The sequence below is a fragment of the Ursus americanus genome, chromosome X (assembly GCF_024610735.1).
Source record: "Ursus americanus isolate L20-20 chromosome X, mUrsAme1.1.p, whole genome shotgun sequence".
Classification (NCBI taxonomy): domain Eukaryota; kingdom Metazoa; phylum Chordata; class Mammalia; order Carnivora; family Ursidae; genus Ursus; species Ursus americanus.
In genome coordinates, this window is record NC_142164.1 from 26232554 (window position 1) to 26260009 (window position 27456).

At 47.1% G+C, this 27456-nt stretch overlaps 1 protein-coding gene across 3 annotated transcripts in view; it reads right to left on the reverse strand.

Annotated features, from left to right (window-relative positions):
* GRIA3 (glutamate ionotropic receptor AMPA type subunit 3) overlaps positions 1-26678 on the reverse strand; it is a 273652-nt gene extending 246974 nt beyond the window's left edge. Inside the window, exons 1-3 of one of the 3 annotated variants that reach the window (XM_087860086.1) lie at positions 26351-26678; positions 25972-26098; positions 24622-24780 (exon numbers count right to left, since the gene is read on the reverse strand). In XM_087860086.1, coding sequence (XP_087716212.1) covers positions 24622-24780; positions 25972-26080 — 268 coding nt within the window. In that variant the 5' untranslated portion in view covers positions 26081-26098; positions 26351-26678. Of the gene's footprint in view, positions 1-24621; positions 24781-25971; positions 26255-26345 lie in introns of those variants that run through there. The other 2 variants (XM_087860085.1, XM_045804968.2) reach the window with 2 other exon arrangements.
* Between the last annotated feature and the right edge of the window lie 778 nt (positions 26679-27456).

The following is a 27456-nucleotide window of genomic DNA, read 5'->3' on the forward strand; positions in this document are numbered from 1 at the left end:
AACTTTAAGAGCAGATAAAACTGGTGTGTCATCACAAAGAGGTTTAGGATGAACAACTGAAAAACTGCCCTTGGATTTGGCAAGAAGGAGATCACTGGTGAACTCAAAAGAGAAATATTTGTAGATCGGGGAGAATAGAGGCAGACTGCAGGATAGAAAATGGAGGCAATTCAGATGAGAAGAATTGAGAAAGCAAAAGGAGGAAGATGGCCAAAAACATGGCAGGGTGAAAGAGTGATGTTATTTCTATATGGAGCTTTGAGCATGTTTTGAAAAGGGTAGAAAATGAGCCCTGAGCCCAAACTTACCATGTTTCTATGATAGAAAATAATAAATTGTAGAATTGATTAGCCCCTCCAAACCAGCACTCCCTCCCAAAGCAAAGAACACAGTAAAACCCAAACCCGAACCTGACCACATTCAGGCTAATTGTGTAGAAGGAGCGGCACAGGTTAGAATTTGAGTGGTGGAGACTTGCCAGCCCCAACCTTCCTCTAATTATCTTTGACAAGCATATGGACTCAGTACCTTTCCCTAAACCTAAAAGTTGTACTAAAACTGTAACTTTTCATTCGTCAATAACTCTCTTCTCCCATAGTAAGATTGAAATACATGTTGGGGACATTTTTTCAAGAAAGCCACTGGGTATGTCTACTCCTAGTTGGAGCTGATTCATTAGGGAAACCACTCTGAATTCCTATTAACTGGGCTATGTTGGACAGGCTTGAAAACACGGTCCCTCTCAAATTAGGAACAGAGAACTGGTCTCTTTGTGGTTATAAATCTCGATCAAGGTCTGGGTTGGCATTTCAGTTGCTTATTAGTTGATATTCTGGCTGGTGCTTGAGTCTGATACTCGGCTAGCTCCATGGATGGTTAAGGCAATTTGGAAGTATTACTGGTGGCTGCAGACGTGCGCATCAACGCCATTCATATATGTGTGGGTGTAGCCGAGGCGTACCCAAGCACAGACACATCAAAGGCCATCAATCTAGGGCAACCCTGTGGATCTGGGGCTGAAAGCCTATTGAAATCAAGCATGCAACCATTGTGGCTTTGCATGACAATCGCACTTAATTCAACAAGATCCCTGTGTAGCAGACATTATTATGCCCATATTACAGTTTGGAAAACTGAGACTCAGGTTAAGAGACATTGACATGGTAATAAAGAGCAGTTAAGTGGCAGAGGTGAGACAGAAACCCAAGTCTGACTCCAAGTTGCCACACATTCTCTCAGGCTCCCATTATAGGTCCTTCACTCTCCTCCACTCCCATTCTATATAATTCTTCCCTGTCACTGAAACCTGTTTCACTCTTTTCGAGAATTCCGTATCTTTGAGCTCTCTTTCCTATTAAAATCCGCTTTCACGATAGGATCTGCTGGGTGAGTCACAGGCATCATGACATGAATTTAGACAGCGCCACCTCTTCCAAAGGGATTTGTATCTTATGTATTTTCAATGTAGAATGAAAGTCTAGGCCTTCTGTCAAAGGGGCTTCTGGCATCAGTGAGCAGGACGAAAGAGCTATTCGGGGGTGAGGGTCAGAGGACCCATCCCAGCACCTGTGACTTCCGGCCAAGTAAGCAGCACCTCTTCTGCTCATATATAAAGCTGGCACTAGTCCCATGCTTAGACTGGCTATGTTTGGACAAAGGGAAGCCCGGCCCTGGAGGGAGATGGGAAAAGATGACCTTTAAGGTCCTTTCCATCCCAGAGATTCAATAAGCCTCCGATTCAATGACTCAGAGGGGTGAGCAATTATCTAGCAATATCAACTGGGAGAGACCAGACCAAAAAGAAATCTACTTTCTGACTCCAGTGGTCTGAGTTGTTTGCTCAGAAACACCCCAAAATAGCTCAAATCTTTGCTTCATTTGGTCAAATCATCCTCTGAGTATCCTTGTTGTTCTACGGAGAATCAACTTTCATTAAAAATGGGGGGGGGGCTAAAATCAGGTAAGATTTAATGTTGGGAAAGCTCTCAGAGCCTATTTACACCAACCCTTTCATTTTAGAAAGGGTCTAACTGAGACCCAGAGAGGTCATGGTCTGTTAGAGACAGAACTGGAGCTGGAACTCAGGTCTCCTGGCTTCCAGCCCAGAGTTGTGTTTAACGTACCCTACTGTCTGGTAATATCCTTCTCCAAACTCATATTTTCATTCAGTTGCTGGTAAGGCCAGAAAGATATAACCACCAAAGTGAGGTTTAGCAAGGGAAACAACTCCCTCTCCACTCAATCCCTTCCCACTAGGGGCCTTTTCTTTTGAACAACTTGATACCCCAGTAAATCCCTAGGCTTGGGATGCATATATTTAATTAGAGAGAGCCAGCTCTTACTGTTTGCTTTTCCAATTGAACTGGCTCTGAGCAGCAGGAGAGAGGCTGGACTTCGATGGTGTTCCGTTTGTATGGTGGCTCTGCCTGTAGGTAGCGGGGAGCGCTGGGCCCGAAGCAGCGTGACCGGAGGGTGTGTCCCAACAGAGTCCCCACCTGGATTACTGGTGCGGATGGGGCTCTGGGGCCCTTACGTCTTTTTGGCCTTCTCTGGTCAGCATGGTTGGGTGGACTGGTGCACGGCACTGAGGTGACTGACCTAAAGACTAGCACCCCACCTCCCACCTGAAAATCCAGGCTTTTCTCCTGCCTGCCTGCTGCCTCGGCTTGATTTGCCTGCCTCAGCTTAGTCTTAATGGCAGTGACACGTGCAGACAGAACATGCACTTAGCAAGGAACAAGCCCTGCTGAAGACGACGCCTAATTCTAACTGCACAGCGGTCTGAGCAGAGAAAACCTCCTACAGATCTGCAGGGAAACAATAGCTCACTTCCAAGGAGCTTGGGATGTGGGGCTCTTCCAGCACAGTCTAGCACAGACTTGTGGTTCAAAGCGAAGGCTCCGGGGCCAGGCTAACTGCTCACCTTCAGCTCTGCCACTTACTAATTGTGTAGCCTTGGGCAAGTTACTTAGCCTCCGGGTGCCTCAGCTTTCTCATCTGTGAAATAGACCTAAACCACAGGGCTGCTCTGATGATTGAAAGAGTAAATACGTGTAAATCACTTAGGAGGATGCCAGCTACGTCGGAAGTACCGTGTTAGCTCTTCTCATTCCCAACACTGGCCCTAGTAGTATCTACCCAAGTAGTCTTAGGGAGAACAAGCAAAGGTGTGTCCCTCTGCAATTGTTTGAAACCACTGTTCTTTTGGCTTCTGGAATTTGGGGCCAATTAAACCACTGAGGTAATTTCCCCTCGACCAGGTATGTTCACATCATAGTGATCCCTTCTTCTCTAAGCTCAAACTGGAAATTCGTCTTGCGTAGATAATCTCGCAGACACACGCGTTTTCTCCAGAGAGGGGAGTGGTCCTGTTGCTGCCGCAGAAATGAATACTGCGCTGAGTGCAGAGGAAGTGAAGGGCCCTTGTAACTAAAGTAGCAAATTAGCGATGATCTTGCCAGCAGTTTTAAAACAAATGGATTGAAAGAGATTTCAAGAACTACGTGCCGAACTTGGAGCTGCACTCGAAGCATTTAGTAAACATGTCATTCCAGTATTGAAACAGCATCTAATCAAAGCATGCTTATAATTAGACATCACATATAATATCTCTCAAAATTAGGTGCCGCCAGGTAAGGTGCCATTCCCCGGAACACTGAAATTGGCTGTGTATTCGGCCTTTGTTATTATTAAAGAGAACAGGTTGGGGGTACCAAGAGACACTCAGATCAATGAAAGCGCTTAATTTTAATTGGGGGGGGAATACAATATGTATGGGTAGCCTGTACAGAGAACCTCGTGCCAGTAAAAACTGCCTCAAAAGGTATGACTCTATATTAATTTAAATCAGACAGACATTGGCACTGTGTTCTTTTATTTTTCATTAACATTTTGATTTAGAACAACAGATTGCTGCAGCGAGGGGACGAGAACGGCAGCCAGCGAGCCATCTGCCGAGCATCTCACTGACGACTCCACTAGCGAGAGAAGCCAGTGACTCTGGAATGTATGCAAGAGGGACACACACCATTAGCTAAGTGACAGGATGAAAGATGGGAAACTTTGCCGGGTCAGAGGAGACAAAGATGGAGAAGGCAGAGCAGAGCCCATTCGGATTGGAACTTGAAAAGATCCGAGTAATGGCCGCAAGCCAATGGGATGGCACTCTGCGGTGGGGTTGCGTGAAGGGATTGTTTTGTTTTTTTTTTTTTTAATCACACAGGATACGTTTTCCAGATCAGTGAAGATTTGCCCCTTTCAACACACGTACTCTTGAGCCATTTGAGATGGAAATCTTTCTAAAATGAACCCCCCTCTCCCTGCCTTTTCAAACACAGTGGAGCACTGGCACCCCAAGGCAGGGGTGGGGGCGGTCTGCCTAGGGTGCCAACAAGAAGAGGGCACGTTGCACATATAGGATTTGAAGACAGTAATAAACTGTCTAAAAGTCTGCCTTTTTCTACCACTGTGGACAAGCAATTCTAAACAATATCAGTGAAAAAAAAATACTCCTCCCAGCTGGGAAGGACCTCTCCCCGTCACCCCTTCCCCATGGTAGACCAGTGCAATTAAATCAACACAATTCCATTTTCTATTGGAGGATTCTGGGTCTTTATCGGGATCTCCAGTCCCAGGACTGGCTGCATCGTCTGTGAGGCTATTTGGCCTCTCGGGCCTCTTTGTCCCTGCACTAAATAACCCTAGACTGCCGTTCCTTTATAGCTCCCGATCCTGCAGGCTGTCGCCTCGCTGTCAACTGTCACATTTCAGTACGCCTGCTTCTAGGAGCACCCCATTTCTAATATGCTATCTTCAGTAACCTAGGAAGTATTGAACATTGTCAGCCTCACAGTGAGAGAAGAGATAGAAGGCTATGAAAATAGAAGATTAAAAGCACAGTAATCTGTATCTTCTGCATAATAAGGCATGGAGGTGTGGGATGCATTGTAGAAAGTTTTTCTTCAAAAATGGCTAAAATAAAAATAGCACTCTCGCACTGCGAAGAGATGTGTGCTTCAATTATCTGGAAAATTAGCTTACGTGAAACCACTCCTTCCTCTCCAGTGCTAGTTACATGGAGACAGCATGGTGAATGGAAAGAGCTCAGGATTAGGAGGCAGATTTGGGTCCTACCCCTGCCACTTACTGGGAACGACACATTTAGTTCTCTGGGCCTCAGTTTCTTTAGCCATGAAATGGGTATCGCCTTGCCTCCCTTATTGTGAAGTGGGTATTACACCAGCCTTCATCCACGCACGCTCCCAGTAAAGCGCTGTGCTGACTGGTGGCACTCTCACCCTTCTTCACACGGGACCTGGCACATACCTTCAGGAATGATCTCCCCTTCCTTCCTTCCTTGAGCCATTAAACTCTGAAGGCACGTTTCTGTCCATGCACATATGCCAATTAATTACTGGGGTCTTTCCTCCAAATATGGAGGGCTTCTTACTCAGAAAAGCCCAAGAGGAGAAACTATCTCTAGGTAACCTGTGTAAGATGAGATATGGGGACCCCAAGTCAAAGCAGACACACTGGTCAACTGGATTTGCATTAAGAGTGTTGAGCCTCCATGCTGTCTGTTCTCATCTCCCCGCCACCCCCCAAACACATACCCACACAGCAGAACCCAGGGCTTGTGGAGTAAAGTAACGATCCTTTATTAGCCTTTCTTGCAATTTCATCAGCTTTGATGCCGTTCCATCTCAGCTTCCTCTTGTTATTTTGTCTCCAAAAGGCACTTCCTCCTATCTCGAAAGTGAGTTTGGGCTCAATGCACCACCTCCTAGCTGTGCACACGGAGGCTGAGCCTCTCTGTTGTCCCTCCACCCCGCCCCATGGTGCTCACTCAGTGAGAACCCCACAAGGGAGGAGCTAGGGACCACTGTAGGCGCCTTGCTCTCGCCACACACTTTAACTTCACACCCTGAACAGGGAGCGGCCATTTTGGTCAGCACTATGAGTGGATGAGCCGCGTCAAGGAGTTACCGTTCGGATCCTGCCTCTGTCAGTGTCCTTATAGGACCCCCACAGGCTGGCTTGGCTCCACAGGGGAGTGAAAGTAGCATCCATCCAAGCAGTGTGATTTGGAGGGTAACCCAAATGCCACCAGAAATAACTCTCTTGTGGGCCTGTGTCGTTTCCAGCATGCCCCTACTGAATAGTGAATATGCTGTTATTGGGACCAAAACGGGGGGAGGGGCAGGGCTGAGAAACTGAATGACTCACCACTCTTAAAAGTGACCGTCTGGATCATTAGCTCAATATTGATTGATTCAGTGGTTTTGATTTTCAGCTCAATTCTATTTAGTGAAGAGTAGAGAAGTGTGCCCACTGGTGTCAGGATTTACTGTGTGCCAGGCGTTATGCGGAGTGTTTGATGTGAATTCTGCCAATCAATCCTCATTGTCACTCTAGAAGGGAGGCTGGTTTGTGACTGTCCTTCCACCGAAAGAGACCAAGACACGGAGTGTTTAGGTAACTTGCTGAAGGTCACACAGCTGGAAGTGGCAGACTCCGTGTTCTAACCCAGGTCAGCTCAACCTTTAGAGCCCACACAATGCTGCCTCTAATATTTGGAGCCCAAACTTGCCTACTGCTCTGAACAAAACCAACCCCCCATGGAGAACCAGTTCTACCTCCTTACAAGGCAGCTGGGGTCTTGGGGGAGTAGAGGAACAGGCCACAAAATATAAATTCTGCTGTGCAAGCGGGTCTTGAGTGGGACATCTTGGTGGAATCTGGGGCATCCTCTGAGCTCCTGAGCAGGGCAGGGCAAGGAAAGGTGCAGAGCACCCCCAAACTCTCCAAGGGAACTTTCCGATATCATTTGAATTAAACGGATTTGAAGCTAGAAAGGACCTTTGGGGTCACTTAGTCTAATGCCCTTATTTTACAAATGGGAAAAGGGGAGGCCCAGAGAAGGGTGGTTAAGGGAAAGGTCCTATCTTCCATAACATGTCGCCTCCCTTATATGTGTGCAAGAATTGAACTCTGAACAAACCAGAGACTTCAACAATTGAGTTTGAGCCAATCACCTCTAAATAGCCCCTCTTTTTTTTTTTTTCTAGCTTAATTGGAACACACAATCACAGTCCTAAGACCATGTCTTTAGGACTCATTTGGTGAGGCTGTCGGAGGACCTAGTAGTCCTCACTGATTTTGAGCTCAGAGTTTATAGATGTCCCCAAACTGGCATCAGCTCTGGGCGAATGGTTCTGAATGTTTACTTCCCACTTCGTAAAGGAGGCCCGCCTTTGACTTGCCTGAAATGGTTTCCTTTACAGATTCCAGGGGGAGCCCCTTGTTCTCCATGAATAGGGCTTGGCGAACAAGGTCAGTTCACCTTTCCCTCCATTTTGCTGATTTCAGACTATGGCCACTTACTACGGATGCAAGAGGCCTGATTTCGGCTCACCCTCACTGCCTCATTTTAGGCGCAGCACCCAGTGATCTCTGTAGCATGATAGAGAACTTTCTAATGGCTTTCTCCTCACCTCCCGCCAAGGCAGGGAGTCCCTCTCAGTGGGAGCCGTGTAGAGGACAAGGTGACAGTGAGTTGTCTCTGGCAACAGGGTCTTCTTCAGCTGAAGGGAGGAAGGGGGGCGCTTCAGGATTGGGGGCGGAGGGTGAACCTTGATGGACTCTGTCCAGGCCACAGGGGCAGCTGGGTAAGGCAGCCACAAGTCTGGAGCTAAGAATAGTGAGACCTCTTTCGGGTTCATCGTACTGACACATTTCACACTACATTTCTTAACGGGCTGCCTCGTTGGATAGTGTTTTTAGTTACCTTTGGAGTCTGCTATTGAAAAACCCCTTTCTTGTTTCTTTTTAAAATAACCTTCTGTTGGTGTTGAACTTGAAAAGGTTGTCAGATGGAAGTGTTTATATGCTCTCATCTCAGCTAAAATAGCGTAAAGATGAAAGTATCCAACACATAGATTTACTGAGTACCTGGAGGGCTATAATTCAGGGGATGCAGTGATATCCTTGCTGCCGTCAGTGACGCAGCTCTTGCTTGACACCGGCTATATGCGTGCCAGGGCAAAATGAATGGTCCTCTGGCTGTAATCAATTTACTTCATTCCAACAATTGGCAATTGTATTTTCAAGCAACTGGCAATTTCATCTGCTTTACCAAGTTCTCCAAAAACACACAACTGAGGACCGACTGCAAAGATAAATATTAACAATCAAAGAAAGGCCATCTGCTGCAGCGGTCATTGCTGGGAACAGCAGAAGTCCCTTGGGAATCTGGCCGAGTCTGAGGGCACACACACCCCACCTGAGACCCCCCCATCACCTTCCTGCCCCTTTACTCTCCCTTCCCTGGAATGAGGTTGGCATTTAAAAATACAGCAGAGCTCTGCTAGATGTGGCTTGTCCTTGCACCAAAACTCCAATTAATCAGCTCCTACCTACATGGATTCCACAAATAACTACATCTTTTCCTCATCCCCTTTGAGAGAAAGGCCAATAAATAAAGACCTGCACTGATCGCGTTAGGACTCTGCTCAGGAAATCTGGAGACCTGCATTCTAGTCTCAGCTCTGTGACTGGCTCTGTGATCTCAAGCTCTCTCTTCTGTGCAACCCTTCTCTCCCGCACAACATTCAGCTGTCAGGCTAGATAATCTATAAGGTCCCATCTGTCTATAACAGTCTCTATTTCCAATAGCGGGAGTTTAGCTCTGGAACCCACTCTCCAGGCTCAGTATACTCCTCCTAATCTCCTGCACCTTCTGCATCTCCAGGCCTACCGACAACAGTCACACGTGACATCTGACTTGACATACTTCTCAATCATACTTGACTTCATGGTTTTCAAAACACTTTCACATTCACTCTCTCGTTTGATCTTCACAAACTCCCTGTAAGGTACACAGCTCAGGGATTAGTATTCCCGTTTTGTAGAAAAAGAAACTACAACCTAGACAAGGAAACTGACTTCCACAAGGGCCATAGCACTACATAAGAGCAGAGATGGAACAAAGAACCAGGGCGTTCTGACTCCAAGTCTGGCGCTTTATTCCTTCGACAGATGTAATATTCATAATGGCGACTAACATTTGTGGAGTGCTCACTATATACCAGATGCTTTCTTCATATTTTCTCGTTTAATTTTTACCACCACCTGATGAGATGGATGGTGCTATTTTCCCCATTTGTCAGACAGAAAACTGAGGCGTGGAGGGGTTAAGTGCCTCACCTATGGCTGTACCACCAGAAAGCGGGGTCCATGGCTTGAGCCCAGAGAGTGTGACTTCTGAGCATAACCACCACTGCTATAGAGCCTGTCTTGAGTTATTTAACAGGGACCTTAAGAGAGGATGGAAGGTCAAGCTCCGGCTTAGGCTGCTCTGTCTGGGGGAGGAATAACAATCACTCCAGAAAGGCCAAGGCAACTCATCAGTCAGCAAGTATTTATTAAGTATTTGCTGTGTGTTCAGACCTGTGCTAGGATGGAGATATTACAGGAGGCGAAGGCGTAATTATAAACCTCAGGGAACTGGGAATCTGGCTAAATGCATAAAATTGGGTAATGGTTATATAAAATCATGGCATACATATGCCATAAAGTGACACTGTGTGACATAATAATTTATAGACATTAAAAAACAAATTTTTAGAGAACAGTTAAGGACTCTGGGAAAATGTTCCCTATTTAATACAAAGTAAAAAGGCAGGATACACACCTCTACATATGATAAAACCCAAGTTTGGGGCGATTGTTAACTTTACTTGGATGGTTTTTCTTATCTATATTTGTGAGGTGTTTTTGTTTTTTTTTTACAATGAGCATGAATTAATTTTCCATTTTAACTTCTGTAATCATAACAAAATATCCTATGCTTTAAAAATCTAGTTGGGGTACTATGACTTATACACATAAAACAATTAGAGAAAAAAGAAAGATACCAGCAAATGGGAACGTAATAAAACTTGTGGTGTCGCTTTAGTACGACACTCTGCCGGTAAGTTGCAAACCGTGGTGGGAAGGAGCCCACCCTGGAAATCGGTCGTCTAGACCCTCCGCCAGGGTGCTGCCACGCATCAGCTCTGGCAAATCTCTGCCCCTTCCTTGGTCTCTAGCCTTAGCCACAAAATAGGTAGTTGGACTAGAACTACTTGCTATATCTCCAACAGTCTGTGATCTATAACAGGCCTTCAAGACTTCGCTTGGCTCATTCGTGACTATAAATCTGAGAGTGGTACGATGACAGGTTAACATCGGAGGCACTAAATAGAAGATACCATTATGTGTGGCCCCCGAAACACGTGCTTTCCTGCATTTCTAATTTACTCGCTGTGGAATTATTCTTCCTCTCTGCCACCTACTTATAAAAAACCAGGCCGTCATTATTTTCATACATCTCATCATGGCGTCACAGTTAAAGTAAAAACAAAAGGCAAAAGGGATTATGTTGGGAAGACAACGTAGAGAAGTGCCAAGAAGGAGAAGACCCGCAGTATAATCTCGGTTCAGCCATCCACTGGCTGTGTGACCCTGAGAACGTGACTTAGCCTCTCTGTTCCTCAGTTGTCTCATCTGAGAGGGAAAAAAAATCAGTGATGCCTCAAGGCCGCATAGTGGTTGGCTGGATAGGAAATGAGAAGAAGAGGTGTTGCAGGCAGAGCAAGGGCCCCCTGGGGTAGGAAGGAAAAAAAAACTGCTTTTGGTCATCACCCAGGTTTGGGCCCGCTGGAGACAACATGCTGTCAGATCACCCCCAGAACACGAAGAGAGGACAGGAAAAGGACTGCCTGGCCCTGCGGTCTTCAGCAGGATCCTTTCCAATGAGTCTGTGCTTCTGGAATTAGCTAGTTAACCTTTGCTCTGGGGAGAAAGGAGGCTGAAATGCTGGAAAATCACATTAGCAAAATTTCTCTTTTAACCTTTTCCATATCTCCTTTCCTTTGCTATTTTTGGTCTGACTTAGGCAAGCAACATCAAAAGAAGAAAATCCATCCACTCAAACTGATAGGCTCTCAACTTCCATCCACACATCACCCTTAATTAAAAGAACTCGGAAAAATCACAGCTGGGACAGCTCAACTGGCACCACATTTCTCCTTGTCTAAGTGGAGATTCCAGGATCCACTCTTCCACTCTCCCACTCTCCACACATAAAAATAGACTTTACATTTGACAAAAGGGTGTTCTTTCCTTCGAGCCGGCAAGTGCCAAGGTTATTGTATTACTATCCATGCTGCTTTTCCCCAAGCACATCTAGTTCAGATTTAAAAAAAAAAAATCAGAAGGGAGCATGTCCTTCTAGACAATTCCACTCAACGGTGGCATGATTGAACCTAGTAGTGTGTATGCGCTGGCTTTTGAGGTCATCAAGTCAATTCTTTCTCCTTTGCTTTGTCCTAAAGCAAATCCCTTATGCCTGAGGCAGCACTGTGAGTACTCAAAAGTGACCCCATCTGGCCTGGTTTCAGCTACAGACCCTCAGAAGGCACACACTAGTTTGGAGGGCTTGAGGGATGGCCAGAGATGGAAAGAATCTCCACAGTTTGGTTTTGACTGTTTCTATTCCTCTCCTCCAGTTACCAACTGCCTCAGCACTCCATGTTCATAATGGCTACCATTTATTGAATGCTTACTATAAGCCAGGAGTAACGTTAAATATTTCACATGGATGATCCGAGTCAATCTTCACAACCAGTTTACAAGTCAGTTACTATTATATTCATCTTCGCTCTGCAGATGAGAAACCCGAGGCTCAGAGAGGCTAGGTCATTTGCCTCAGATCACATGACTCCTAACAGCCAGAGCCAAGATTCAAATGCAGGCAGTCCAATTTTGAGTCATCCTCTGTCCTCCAGTTGCTCCCAAACTAAGTAGGAGAAACAGCAGCCCGTGGCTCTGGAGAGTTCAGTGCGGAACCCAAGGGCCAGCAGTGAGCGTACACAGAGCTTGGCAGCTCTGGGTCTCTTGACCCAGGGGCAAGCTCAACATTCTTCATTGTCTTTTAATCCTCACAGTCTCCAGATCTACAGGCGGCAGAGGGAAGAATGGGGGACAGGAAGAGTTGAGACTGACAGAAACCAGGAGGTCCAGGGACACCGTTAGTAACCCTTGCGCAAAGTGGACTGAACTCTTGGAAGAGGCTGTGCTATTTACTCAAAGGGTTGACTGGACTCAGAGATATGCCAGAAGTGGGTCTCTGTTGAGCTGTCACCATCTGGATGGCAAGAGCCTAAAAGGATTAGACTAAAAGGATTAGCAAACGCTCAGTGTCACCAGGCAGCGGGAAGGACTAGGGGAAGATGAATGCCACGTGTGTGCGTGTGTGCGTCACGGCACTGCCTGCTCTAGAAAAGAAAGGGCAGTACGGAGTGCCTGTCTCCTCAGGTCCCTGGGCTCTTGTCTCTGGGACCCAGGGAGAAATCTCCCTCCCTAATGGGCCGAAGGTGCCCAAGGAAATGAAGGGGCTTCCACCTGGAAAGCCCGGAGCAGTTCCTTGCTGCTTTTCCTTGCATCCCTCAGCGAGCAGCCCCATATCTAAGAGAAGCCCTAGGGTCTTGCTGAGGAGCCAGTCCCCTGGGAGCTTGGCCCCACTGTTTTCTTCCAAATCAACCCTCAGAGAGACACGTGGATGCCTCCTGGGCCTTTGGGAAGTCAGGGGGACTACTTGTGTACCGTTTGCATAATGGCTCCTCACGAAAGAACAGAAAGGATCATTCATTTTTGTAATTGGAAGTAGTTGAAATTAGGGCTGAAGAAGACCATTTATTTGGGAGAGAAGACTCGAGGTCTTCCCTTGAACCTGTAGTCCTTAGATGACGCAGCAAAGTGCATTGCTGAGTTCTTTGACCACAGAGTGTATCTGAGTATTATTTCCAAGAGGCAAACTGGATGGGTGAATCTGGACGCATGGGTGAGGGATATAGAAGGTCCGGTGGTGGGCTGGGGGTCTGAAAGCGTGCTGTGATGGTTTGCTTGGCAGGATAAAATAATCTTAGGTTCGGGGAAGAGCTGAGAACTATAGAAAGGCTCAGAGGGCCACTGTTCAGGAAGGAAATCTGGTCCCTAAAGTGACAAGAGATTTTACTTTTCAAATGAAACGAGGTTTCTGTTTTTAGGACAAAAAGCTCAAAGGATTTTAAACTAATGATTATGTTGATAATAATAATATCCAATATGTGCCAGGCACTATTCTCAGTGCTTTATGTGGATTTGCAAATTGTCTCATTTTGAAACTCTCCACAACCCTATGAGGTGAAGACTATTATTATCCCCACTTTATAATTGGGGAATCTTAGGCGCAATGAAGTTAAGTAAACTTGCCCCAAGCTCTCACAGCTAGTAAGTGAAAGAGGTGAGATGCGCAGGAGAAGCCACAACTGGCTAGAAGACCTGTCCGTTGGTTTCAAGGATTTAATAGTTCGGTCATAGTCTTGTAAAACTAGAGAACAGATTGATATAAAGAAAAGTTTCTAGATGTAGATGAAGAATTTGAGGGGCTTCGTTTTGGATGATCTTTCCTCAGAAATGAAGTGAGAATGTTACTAGAAGAGGAGGTGGTAGGGATTAGACAAGAGGGAATGGTAGATGTCAAAAATGGAAGCCTCCTTAGAGATCATCCAGAAGAACCCTCCCATTTTGCCAAAGCTAAAAACTGCCTGAGGTTGTCCAGGTAGATCTCCTAATCGTGCTCCATTGTTCATTTCACCACGCCCCTAATCCCCCTACAGTTTATACTGCTTTCCAAGACCATAAGAAACATGGTATCTCAAATGTCATATTTTCTGTAATTTACTCTATAAGCCTTCAACATAAATTGTGTGGTAGAGATGTGGGTGATTTAGTCTGAATCTACACCCTTGCGGCGGGGGGAGGGGGGCAGGGGCGAGGCGAGGGTTCAGTTACACTTACCGGGAAATACACAGTGCAGGAGTGGTTATCTAGCATTTAAAAATTCCAACCAAGAAGTAGTTCTACAAGCACTTTGGGTATCTTTATCTCTAATGAACACCAGAGGCGTTTAAAATTAACATTAAATTTCTCATTGGTGACCTCGGTAGTGTTCAATATATGTTGATTGGCTAGAAATATGGTAGGGGTGTTCCCAAACTAGCAGAAAGAAGATATAAGGATCTAATAAGCTCTGTAGTGTTATCCCTTAGAAATGGTACCCTAGGCTTAATTTGTAAATAGTCCTGTGGGCAGCCACTAATGAGGATTCTTGGTTACCTGCAACTTGCCACCAGAATATTGTTTGCCCCACGTGAACCTTCATGCAAGATGCTGTTAGAGCACCTAAAAGGAAAGGCAGCTGGACTTGACTGAGGCTACAGAACAAGCTGTCCAATTATTTTTATGCCTACTTGCTATTATTTTAATGAGAAACAGAATTTTGTCTGAGGCATATTTTAAGTCTGATAGTGAAGTTATGGGGTGAAGACCTATAGTGTTCACTTTAACTATGGCAAGCTACTGATATCCAACAAAACGTACCTAATCATTCGGATGACCAAATTGGCTTAGGTCGGTTTATACAGCTCCACACAACTAACTATAGGTCCCTGTTTTGGACCCAGGTCTAAAGTTAGAGAGCCTCTGTCCTGGGGTGAATGAGAAGTTCCCACCCTGGGTGAATATTGGCAGAGCCGTGCTTGACCCTGTGGCCTCCCTTTTGTGGACCTGGGATTTGCATTTGCCAGAATCTAAGCAGTTTCCCCTGTAGCACCCCCTGGTAGCACCTCTTCTGACCTGCTGAGCACTTGTTAATGACCCCGTGCCAGGCTTCTGCTCTTGCCGCACGCCTCAGCGTTGCCTGGAGGAAGGTTAGTCATGGTTAGTCAACCACGAAAGGCCACTGGGTGTATAGTGTCTGCACACAGGACCGTAAGTGTGTTCACCAAGGGGAGAAAGTTCCGCCGTATTGAGGTACCTTGATGGCACGCTAAGAGGACAAAGTCAAATAGTTCTTTTGTGCAGAAGGGATTTTCTGATCTTCTCAGTACTTTAAACTACGAGTTAATAGAACTTCCCTCAACTAGTGACTTAGCTGTTAGAGGAAGGGGGATAGAGCAGTGCAGAGGGCAGAGACTCACACTTTCCCCAAGGCCTGTTGCAGATGTTTTGTTTGTCCCACGGTTTTTTAAAAAATGGATTTGAGGTGTCTTCAGGTGAGGGGCATGGACTCTCCAGACGGCCGCAGGCCCCACCACTCCACACCTGGCCCAGTTGACACATTTATGTCATCCACCTGGCCCCTGTGATCATCGGTGATTTCAACCCCTGTTGAAATTGAATCCAGACTCTAGAGGCAGGAATAGCTCAGCTAGAATCCTGGCCTCACTAATGAGCCAGCTGTGTGACCTGGAGCTCGTTGCTTCTGTATGTTTTGAACGACCTCCGATTCCTCTTTTATAAAATGAAGATGAGAGTACCTCCTTTCTAGCAATGTTGGGCTGATTCCATGAGATAAGGCATGTAGAAGGCTTAGTGCCACGTCTTCCACACAGTATGGGCTCAGTGAATGGCAGTCAATATTATTCCAGCCTTTGTTGATAGCAAGGATGACACCATGAATACCATATAAAGTGACTGCAGTGCATCTGCTTTTTAACAAATGGGTTGGCGTTTGCCATAACATCTAGTTTACAGCATGGCTAAGGACCCATCACTAGCTAACAAGCAAAGAAGAGGAGAAGTCAAAAATAAAATCATTGCCTTGTCTCTACTCACCATTGCAAAGAGCAGATTTGCTTTAACTCAGACGCTGTGACTTGAGGCCAGTCTTGGTTCTCTCAAGTCTTGAATTTCCAACCTGAAAGCCACTCACTAATGCTCACATGGGCCAAAAGCACCTCGCTTGCTTACAGAAGTCACATAAGCGAGAGTGCCTGGTACGATGCCTGGAGCTTAGTGGGCACTCAACAAACGTTCCATCTGAATCCATAGATCTCTGTGTGCAGTCCCAGGGCTAATTAAACTAGTGATTCCCAAAGTGAGTGTGCATTAGAATCACCCATAGAGCTTGTTTAAAAAAATAAAAGGCCTATCCTTATATTTTCTGATTTAAAACATCTGGAGTGTGACCTAGGAAATCATATGTTTAACAAACATCTCTGGTGATTTTGATGCAAGTGGTCCAATTCAAGAAATACTGTTTTAAACTAACCAAGAAGTAGCTTTGGAGATAACAATGAAATACAAGAATATTTGAGACTCTGTAACAGGTTCTGGCTGACTGTAGATGTTGGCAGCCTTTCTACCTTAAATGTGTAAAGGTGTTCACCCACACAGAGACCCACACGCACATGCACACAATTACTGCTGCGCAGGCTGGGTCCTGTCCCTTCCTGTCTCATTCGTTGCTGGTAGCCTGATCCCCTTCTGGGCAGCTGCAAGAATGAGGCCCTGCTGGAATAAGTAACTGGCAAGGCAGGTCAGCCAATCATGGGTAATCGAAAGGGAACTAGTTTTGATTGCAACATTTTTAAAAGGCTTAAAAAAATCCTCACCATCCTTCATCACAAACTGGTTTTACTTCCGAAAATATCCCACAGTAATTGTGGGGAATCTAGAGGCTGAGATCATCCGTTGCAGCAGACAACCGTGCACGGCAGAGAGGATACACCCACCACTATCAAAAGGGTACGACTTGAAGGGTCAAAGGCAACTAAAATCTTAGTGAAGAAGCTCCCAGAATTTATCCATGGAGAAAGGCAAACATTGCCCAATAGGTGAAGTGTATATTTGAGGGACTCTTCCTCATCTTCAAGAGTCTCCCAGTGCCCCCTGCCTGCCCACCATCCATTTGATGCCCCCACTTTCTTGGGAAGGTGCCTTCTTTGGGGCACTTGCCTGTCTTGGAAAATCTCCCCTAAGGATTCCGCAAGGTAATAGGCAGTAACCCGGTCAAAGAATTCTGGTTGAAATCTTAATGGCTGCTAAGGATTTAACTCACTCACTTTCAGATAGTATGCTTGCATTTTAGCACAGCCCTGTAAGTGCCGTTACACAAATAAATACATTAGTAGAATTTCAGAGCAACGGCAGACTGCCCTAGGGGGGCAATATTTAGGGTAGTAGGGTGCCATGTGGCAGCCTTCGAATGACACTGGGTAAGCTTCTAATGACTTCTCTGGAGCAGTCCTCAGCTCTGACATTACTTCCCTTTCCTCCCCTCTACCTCACAATGTGTTCTTGGCACCAGCCTTGAAATGGAGTCGATTTTTCCGGTTGTTAGGGAACCAGACAGAATTCGAGTTGTGTTGTACTCCCTGGTTCTCACCCTGTTTCAGGGAAGTCAGACAGCTGAGGAGCAGAGGCTCCGTGCCTCCTCCTGGCATGCCTTGACCCAGAGAAGCAAAGTGGAAAGGCAGTTGCCACTGCATGCCAACCTTAACTCTCTCGGGCAGGTTGTTTCTAAAAGGGACACTTTGGGTGTGGCAAGAAGCCAAGACTCTGTCATCTCATCCTGGCTCATGAGCTACCTCCTCTCTCAGCCTGCCTTCCAGTCTTCCAAATCCCTACAAAAAGCAACCCTAAGTAGACGCTCTCATCAGACATCTAATCATGCCACCTACAGACATGGCTGAACGGGACACAGCGTTGCTGGGAATGTGATAGGGACATCCTTGAATGAGCCAAATGTGTCTCTTACAGAACCTTCTTTGGAAGGCAAAGAGGTACAGATAGGGGTAAGAGCTCATCTGGGAGAGCCTTTTTCTTTGGTAATCGCGGTCTCCCTGCTCTGGACTCTTCCTACTCAAAGTGGTTTGAATATCAGCAGCACTGGCATCACCCCAGAGTTTGCTAGAGATGCAAATTCTCGGACGCTACCACAGACCTATTGAATCAGGACCTTCATTTTAACAAGATTCCCGGGTGACTGTTGTGCCCATAAAAGGTTGGGAGGTGCTGTTCTAGACTGAACTGGGTCCCATAGGGTTAAGTGGTCCTTGGCAACTCTGTTTCCTCTCCTTATCCCTCCAGAGCTACCATTTAGGGTCTGTGAGGGGGAGAATGCTGCCTTGTAATCCCTACATTCTACGTGCCAGCCCAGGGAAAGGAAACTTTCCTATGAGACTTTTCAGCCTCCTCACCACCTTACTCCCCTCCTATGACCTCGGTTCCACGCTGGTGTATCTCCCGCCAATGCCCACAGAGGCACCTTCAGATTCAACAACAGCCTCTTTTTTTTTTCTTTTGGCAGTGCATATGAAAAGTTTACACTTTTTTAGCCCATTTAATCGAGGTATGGTTGACATATAAAAAAATGCCATACGTATTTGCCTCCTAAATCAAATGAATCCCTATGAACTGTGGCTGCTCCCCCAATTACCACAAGGGCCAGGTTCGACATGGTGAAGCCGCACCTGCCCTCTGCCCTGTGTACTTACACCGAACCTCCCATGGGCAGGTAGCTTTTTACTTTGGCCTGTAGAGGTCTTCCATGACCAGGGCCAGCTGATCTTTGCTTTGGGTAGAGCCAACAGCCACTCTGTGCATCACGTCCAGAAACACACCCATTTGAGTAGCTTTCCTTCCTGGAAACTGAGGCATTATGGTTCCCACAGTCTCTGGTTTTGAAGCAAATATTCCTGGGGCGCCTGGGTGGCTCAGTTGTTAAGCATCTGCCTTCGGCTCAGGTCATGATCCCAGGGTCCTGGGATCTAGCCCCCCATCGGGCTCCCTGCTCTGCTGGGAGCCTGCTTCTTCCTCTCCCTCCCACTGCCCCTGCTTGTGTTCCCTCTCTCACTGTGTGTCTCTCTGTCAAATAAATAAAATAAAATCTTTAAAAAAATAAAGCAAATATTCCCGTTAGGTATGCTAACCCCTTTTCGGCCACTTTCAGCTAGATTCCTGTATGACGTAAAATGCTGTCACCCCTAAAGTAGAGTTGCAGGCCCTCGGGAGGCTAGATCAAGACCAGGGATATTCTGACCGAGAAGGGTCAGGAAAGTCCAGAGCGGAGAACAGTGCCTGGGTAAGTTTATTGTGGCTGGGATGCCAGTCAGGGGCCACTCGGAGAGCAGCAAGAGGTCGTGGGCCAGGCAGGCAGAGCCAGAGGGGGAAATTATGGCAAGAGAAGAAGCAGAGTGTGAAAGAGGACAAATTCTGCCTGGGTTCACCTTTTGCCAAGGACTGACCCCTTTTGGGGGGCTGCTGCCCTCGCTCAAGGCTCGTCCCCCACACAGGCTGAGGCTATTTGTAGCTCTACGTCTGGAGCGCAGACATTTCCCGAGCGGGAGGGAGTTCCTTTTGCGTCTGCACGACTCCCACACTCCCGCTGAAGAACACCCATCGCCCCCACCTAAGGTTTGAATTGCACCCTCCTGTGGGCATTTTATCTAATTAGACCCGAAGTATCAAAGCCAAAGGAACAAAGTCAAAATGTGACTTCTTTTAACCGACCAGGTAAGGTATGCAGATAATATTCCTGACCCGCAGAGAAGGTAGAAAGTTTTGTCAAAGGTCCTTCAAATCTGTTCGCAGTCTCCATCTGAGTTCAGAGCTAAAGCAGCCGAAGAAGCATGTTTACTCTCCCAAAGTTACGAATTCCCTCTTCTCAAATTCTGGCCCTCTCTGAAAATCCACGCCGTCTATTAATCCTTTAACCCACCGTATAAAAATGACAAATCTCTTACCCACAAAGGAAGACAAACAACAACACCTCGGGAGCCTTATTTATTTTCCAGTCTCTTAAAATGAAATCAGCCAATCACCTCTGACTACCCCTCATAATGACATTTCAAAATAAATCCACCAGGAGCCAAAACTAGAGCATAAAAATCTCAACCAGCTCCCACTGTTCTCATTCCATCCTGGGGAGGAGGGAGAAAAGGCAGAACTACAGAAACCTCAGATAGAGGTCGAAGTGGGGGGATGTGGAAAACTAGCTTCATTTTAGGGGAAAAAAGTTTAAATTGCGGAGAGGAAGAAAAACCGTGGCTCGTTTGGATGTACGCAGAGAGAGCGAACAATAGTTTTCTTTGTTCCTTCCGCTCAGACCCTTCCCGGCCGTCCCCCGCCCCCACTTAGTAGATCAACAGGAAGCTGCCTTCTGGGGAGGCGGTGCACTTTGCTAGAAGCTCACCTTTACAGCCTGCTGATTGCCATCTATTTTTATGGCCCAAATGAACAGCATCACCTTCCTCCCTCCTCTCCACATAAAAAATAGATTTTAAAAAACCCATAATAAACCTTGTGAGAAGGTGACTTAAGTCTTTGGCACCACGGAGGCGACCTCTTCGTGCTTCAGTGGGCTAAGCCAGCTGGCCAGAGGGGCTGAGAAGTGGGCTAAGCCAGGGAGCTTGTTGAAGGCTGGCCAGCAGACAGAGGAGAGGGACAGCAGCAGAGGCACAAAGATGGGGAGCTGGGGGTGGGCGGGCGGTGGAGCGGGAGCAGTGGACATCGGTTAGCATAACGCAGATCTGTTTGAGGGCAGGAGCAGTGATGCTGGAGGTCTTCACCCTGGGTCCAAAGACTACTCAAAAAAGACCAACACGAAAACCCAACCAAACCCACCAAAGAGCAGAGAAGCAGATCAGGGGAGACATTTCCTTCCCAAATGGACCTAAACAGTTAAAAGGATCCTGGCAATTAGAATAATTAGATAATTAGATTGTGACTCTGTGGGCAAAGAGACGGAAACCTGTCTCAGCTAAGTACACTTGGTAGCGAAATGCGCTCAGTTATAAAAGGAGCGTGCTCTCAGCAGGTATATTTCACGGGGCTCGAAAAAAAAATTAATGGAATAAAAATGTGCAGCTGATGAGTTAGGTTTAGGCAGCCAAAGGGATTTTGCCTGGGGCTCCATTAGAGCCTGCACTCCTAAGTCCCACCATCACTATTGCGCCTCCATCAACAGATTTTTATTTAAGCCAACACGTTTAGAGCACAATTCCGCGGTGAATAACCTTTAAGGTTACATTTGCCTTTTCCTTGCTTCTTGCAAACAGTGCGTAATCCACGAGCACATTTGTTGGCTGTAAAGGTGTACAACAGCAATTTTTGCAATGACAGTGCGGAGAGGGAATATGAGATCTGTGTGCTAATGAGCTGACACTGCAGAGGCTGGGGCGATGTAGTGTGCAGTGCACTACAATTGCACAGCAGCAAGACACAGGAGGGGACTTCAAGGGAATCCGAGGGGGCTCCCGAGGAACCAGGACAGCCAAGCCACGCAAATGAGAACGGGCCCTCCCTCGGTGTTTCCACAACCCCCACAGCCCGCGGACCATCAGATGGGGTTTTTCAAGAGCAGACATGTAACTTAAAAACATGTGTGTACATCTCTTTTTATACACACTGATTGTGCGTGTGAACGCATGGATCCTGAAACCGCGGCAGTCACACCTCCCTCCTTTCCAGGGTCATCTAGCTAAACTGAAAAGTCAGACAGCAAACTCAATTAATTCCTATGAAATGGGACCAGATGCTCCAAATCAGAGGAGTGTCTTCAATAAACTTCAATTCACCTCTGAACCGAGATCCCAAATGAACTACGATTCAAAGCCAAAGAGGCTTTTATTGTCCTCTTAAGACACGGAACGAAGTTGGAGTCTGTCTAAGTAAAACTCTTGGGGGTTGTGAAAAAAAAAAAAAAAGAAAGAAAGAAAGAAAGAAAGAAAGAAAGAAAGAAAGAAAGAAAGAAAGAAAGAAAAATATTTTTGGTTGCTGGTGAAGAAGAGTCTTTAAATAACTGCTGCCGGGATTCATTGTGAGGAAACCTTCTGAATACGTTGGGGGAAGGGATGTGGAGCAGGACACATACAAAAAGCATTAGCCTTTGTTTATTCTTCAGGAGTTTGTTTACCTGCATACCTAAGCCCTGGAAAGTGTGTGCCCGCCCAAGGATTGGGGACGCAGGGAATATCCTGGGAAGAAATCAATTCTAGGGCTAGGACAGGCTGAAACTAGGAATTCTGAACGGAAATAGGGGAAAGTTTCTTTAATTTTTGCCTTCCTGTTCCATACTGAACCAGATAGGAGAGGTGGGGGTGACCAGATTTGGACTCATCAGGGGTTTTCGCCAATTCGCCCTAGGTCGCCAGGAAGGGGCAGGAGAGAGCATCCGGGGGTTTCTTCTCTGCACAACAGTGCAATCAGTTGGAAGAATGGAACCTGGAGTCACCTGCCAGACTTGAGCCCTGAACTAGTACTGTTATGCCAGCAACTGAGATATATGATCTCTCTTTCTTGGGGGCGGGGGGGAGAGAACAATTAAGGCCGGGGGTGGGGGGGGTGGGGGGGATGAGCTATACCTCCAGAGCTCCCATGGACCCTAGAAATGCTTGTTTTCTGCATTCAGAGACAATCAGACTGTGGTTGGACTAGTCATCTTTCTCATACTAAGCTTCTAAGCAGCAGCTGCCCGGAGACAGCTTCGGGATCTGGCCCCCATTCAATGATTGTGACATTCAGAGAGGAACTGTTTCGGGGACCAGAGAAGATGGTAGCTTTCCTCCTATGTCTTCTGAGCTGTGAAGTCTGAGAGTGCAACAGGCAGCTGGGTACACATCATTGGTTTCTGGATATTTCCCCTGTGTGTGTCTTTGTGTGCATATATGTGTATTTGACATAACTAAGAGCAAGGTCACTTTTTTGTTTTGTCTTTCTTGTTGCCCAGTGAGCCACACCCATTATTCACATTTTCAAGCCCCCGGCCATAACCTAGCCTTGTAAGCTTTTAAACAGAAGTGCTGTGGATTGGGCATATGGGAGCTGATCAATTTCTTTTCCTTTCCCATGGTTGTTGCTTTATTGACCAGGGAGGTTAAGACATTAAGGCAACTCAACACTGATATGAATGACTTATTGCCTCAATTGTTCTCAAGCTTGAGCTTTTCACGCGGCAAGTATCATTTCCTTCCTGCTACTTGGTAGGGTTCCGATGGCCCTGAGCAGGTGGGCGTCAATCTGAATTGACCATAGAAAAACAGGACCCAAGACCTTGGAAAACAATTATTCCTAAGAAGTTAATTGGCACTCTTATCCCAGTCCTCATTAGTAGAAAGACACTAAGGTGAGTTGAAATAAATATTATTCATTATTATTAATAAATCATGCTAGTTTTCTGTATTTGGTTTTAAATCTGTTCTAATTGATACTTAGGAAACTGCATTTGAGATTCAGCCTCTTGACAAGATCACAGTGCTGCAGGATTAAGAGTCAGATGTGTGTTGTAAGTGCTGTAGCGACAGGCTGGGATTACTGAAATAAGATGCAAAGTATAGACAGACATTTTGTAACTTTCACACTTAGCTGGAATTAATAAGTTCCTATTTTTGTCAATGTCGGAAAGCCAATGAATGTCAAATACAGAGTATCTCAGAACATGTTCATATAAGGATCTGTACCTTCAGCTAAAATTTTCTTAAACCTGCTAAAGTGTCATATTTCATGCAAAGTATTTCACCACCATCCCCTTGACCTAAGCCTTCAAAATCCAAGGAAACTGTGCCCTTGGTGACCCTTTCAACAGTTTTTGGAAGTCACATATCCCTTGAGGTAGAAGAATTTGAAGGAAGTTATATACAAAGTTTCCCGCAATGAAATATAAATATCATTTCTCTCTTGAAATAAAATAAACTCCAAATGCCAAACTATACCAGCCATAAAAGCAAAACATATTTATGCCATCATCAGCCTCATTGTTGTGAAAACTTTTAGTAAAATAAGCTTAGATGAAGAATTACCAGTCTTTCTCATAAAACATTCCATTCAAGAAAAACCTGTGTCCAACAGGCTATGGTCATTTGGATTCCCATGGTTTTACTCCTCAACATGTCCCCTTTCCAGGAGAATAATCACGGAGCACAACTAGGTATTTCAGAAATGGCTTTGGGGCTGATGAAATTCCTCTCTTTTGATATTCAGGTTTTCTGCAGCAAGCCTCTCCCCTCCCCTCCACCTTTTGTTCTAAGAACTGTGTGGTCCTTAAGAATTGGGGGGGGGGTGAACAATACTAGGGGAGATAGAACTAGCTTCCCAAATAGTAACCCGAGCCCTTTCTTCTCCCTACCCTTCAGTTTGCCAGGCATTCATCACTTGTAATGAGTTTGTTGTCTTATCAGTTCCTATCAGAGCTCTCTCAGTAAGAAAGGTGATATTATAGGACAGAAAGAGGCCAGGGAACCCAGCCTGATCTGTGCCTCAAGGTCACTTGTTTGCAGAATTTCTCATGTTTGGCTCCTAAATATTAGGTGATTGTCAAATTCAGCTCATTCCTACAGCCAGGCGGGAGCTTTAACAGTCAAGTAATGTACATCCTGAATTGACTCAATCAAGAGGTTTCTTTTTTTTCATCCCATCTGAAGAAATTTCCCTGAACAACCATGCTATTTTTTTCTTTCTTTTTTTTTCCCAGCCAAAAGAGGGGGGTGTGGGGGAGGGAACGCCAGTTTAGCAAGGAGGAAAATAAAACTTCTGCATCTAACATTATTCACAACAGAGTTTTGTGCACTGCCTGAAGTCCCTCAGCAGGAACCTACGGAGTTGATTGATGTCGCATGAGACCTGGATTGACCAGAGCCCCTGAAACGTCTACTGAGGCAATCACCCCCCCTCGAGCACACACGCAGACCCCAAGTCCCACGAGCAAAATGCAAATGAGGTCCCGAAGGTCCCAAAGGGAGGAAAAACAGATCTACTTACAAGCATTAGTCACAGAAAAACTATTGGAAGAATCCAAGTGATCTACGTGGTAATTCAAATGGAAGGGCTTCTCCGTGGTGTTCTGGTTGGTGTTGTATAACTGCACGGCAAAGCGGAAAGCGCTGTGCTCCTGCACCGTGTTTCTCATGAAAAGTCCACCTAGAAGCAAAAGGAACCGATTTGGTTCGTGTCCCCCCCCACCCCGGACCGGCTAGAAATTGGGGAGCAATACAGATAGGGGATATCTCTCAATGGCACTGGGGTGTGCAGTGATTATTGATTTTCAACCTGTGTGTCTTTCTAGACTCTTGTGAACTCAAATTTTGGCCAAGAGAAACCAGATTTTCCTCCTGACTGAAGAGGAGGAGAAGAGGCCGGAGACAAGGGGGAAAGGGGAGAGGGGGAAGAGGGGGCTGCTTTGGGGTAGGACGATGGAACCAAGCGCGGGACTTGGTTCTTTCTCAGGCAGTAGCTTCCGCTCCACTTCTCCCCCCCCCCACCGCCCCGCCAACCCCGACGCCCATCTCCACAAGCTGGCTCATCTTTTCCTGGTGCAAAGGGAAGGGTTGCGAAGAAAAACAATTCCATTCCCCCTGCTGCCCCATCCTGTTCCCGGTAGCCATCTCCCACCCCACCGGACAATACGGGGGTTTGGTTCAGTAACCAATTCTAACTTCTCGACTTGTAAATACAAGACAGAAGCTGAGAGAACTCTCTCCCAGCGCCCGGGAGCCGGGCTCCAGACAGACACAGCGGCAATTCATGAATTCGTGGTCTGCGTGACTTAGCCGCCCGCCCGCCGGCTCGCTCGCACGGCTCCCTGCCTCACCCCTGCCTCCTACCCCATCCGCCACCGACTCCGGCTGCCGCCCGGGTCTGGGGATCCAGGGTGGGCTTCCAGCTCCCCCAGCTCTAGCCGGTCTCCGACAGACGGACACGCGGGACGGGGCGCCCTGGCGCGGCCAGACAGGCGGCATCACCCTGGGACAACTTCCAGCCGCGGCACGCACGCCATGGCAAAGTCCAGAGCAGCCAGCCGAAAAGCCGCGACTCTTCGCCCCTTTGCAGCCTCCCGGCCTCCCGCATGCTTCCCCTGCTCCGCTCCTCTCGGAAACGCCGGCAGCCCACCGCTCCCGTCCCCAGCCCCAGGAGACCCCCCTCCCGTCCCCGCCGCTCCCCAGACCAGCCGGCTCCCTGGGGCTCAGATCCCCGCGGTTCCTGCCCGGTCCCCGTCCCCGGTCCCCTCCCCAGGCCATGCAGGATGGGGACCCGCGGCCGCAGCAGCCCCGCCGGGGCAGTGATCTCGGGCGCAGGGGAGCCCGGCCCCACTGGCTGCTTGCTCGCGCTTACCTATGCTGATGGTGTTGGGGAATCCTCCGTGAGAATGACCCAAAAGCCCCAGGACTAAAAGGAAGACCGCCCGGAGCACGTTTTGCCCCATTTTCTTCTGCCTGGCCATGCTACGCCTAAAACGAAGCTGACAAGAGCATGGGCGCAACTCAGGAGTCGTCAAAATAATAATAGAAAAAGAAAAAGAATTCGCCGGCTCTTACACCCCCTCCCTTCAACTTGCTTTCGCTCACTCTTCCTTTCCACCCCACACTAGTCCTCCTCCTCCACCGCCTCCTCTCTCTCTCTCTCTCTCTCTCTCTCTCAATCTCTCTCTCTCTCTCCCTTTCTTGCTCCCTCTCCAGGCTCTCTCACACCCCCTCCCCGCCCCCCACCTCACTTCTGTCTTCACACCAATCTGGAAGGCGGGTTCATTGGCTGCAAGCTCGGTTCGCCAAAGCGATCTCTCTCCCTATCACTACGAGAGGGAGAATGAGAGAGAGAGAGAGAGAGAGAGAGAGAGAGAGAATAAAAACCTAAAACACCGAACAAAACAAAAAAAGGACAAAACACCGAGAAACAACACAAACAAACAAACAAACAAACAAAAAAAAACCCCAAAGAAACAGAGAGAGAGCGCGAGACAGAAAGAAATTATAAAGAAAATCCGAGACTTTTCTTCCCCCAGAAGATGGTGGGTCTAAAGAGGGGAAAAAAGAAGGAAAGAGCGAAAAGGCTCAGCGCCGGTGAATTGGGCTCTTCCAATTGGGCCGGTAGGGGGATATTGATCAAAGTTGATCTGACGTGGAATTAAAGCCGCACACCGCTTAGCTCCACTGCAAACTGCAGCCCCGGACTGCAAAGCCTCAGCGCTGGCGTTTGTCAACACCGGAGATGGGATCGATAGAAATACACTAGTCTTCACGTGGGCTACCCTTTCAAGCGGCAACTGGCCCTTTAAAAAAAAAGGAAGAAAAGCTGCATTGCCTTAGCGTTTGCGTGTCTGTCTTGAAGAAGAGGGGTCTTGCGGGGGGGGGGGGCGGTTAGCGGTTACTCCGGAGTCTTTGTAGAGACTCGGAGAAGCAGTTCCCATCACAATGCGCCCGAAGATGCTGCGCATGCCTGGCCCTGCCGCTCAGTTTTTACAGCAGAGATCCGAGGGCGAGTGAACAACCGTCCCCCACCCCATGGCTCTGGGAGGCCAGTACCTCCCCTTACCCAAGTGCACAGCCGGGCTTGCGGCGGGGAGAGGGCCGTGATGGGCAGTGTGAGGCTGACTGTTTTGGAGGGCGTAGAAAAGTATGTGCGTGGAAGTGGTAACTAAAAGGTTAATGAAAAGGACGCTCAGTCCCACCGAGAAGGAGGATAGAAGTGTGGGAATGTGCTGGGATAAGGGTAGGGGATTGAAAGTTAAGGTTGGAGGAAACTGTTCCTAGCTGCTTTGCTCCCTTGCGGTAGCCTCTGGACCCAGCAGCCTGGGCCCCTGACTGATGACCCCAGAGGCTA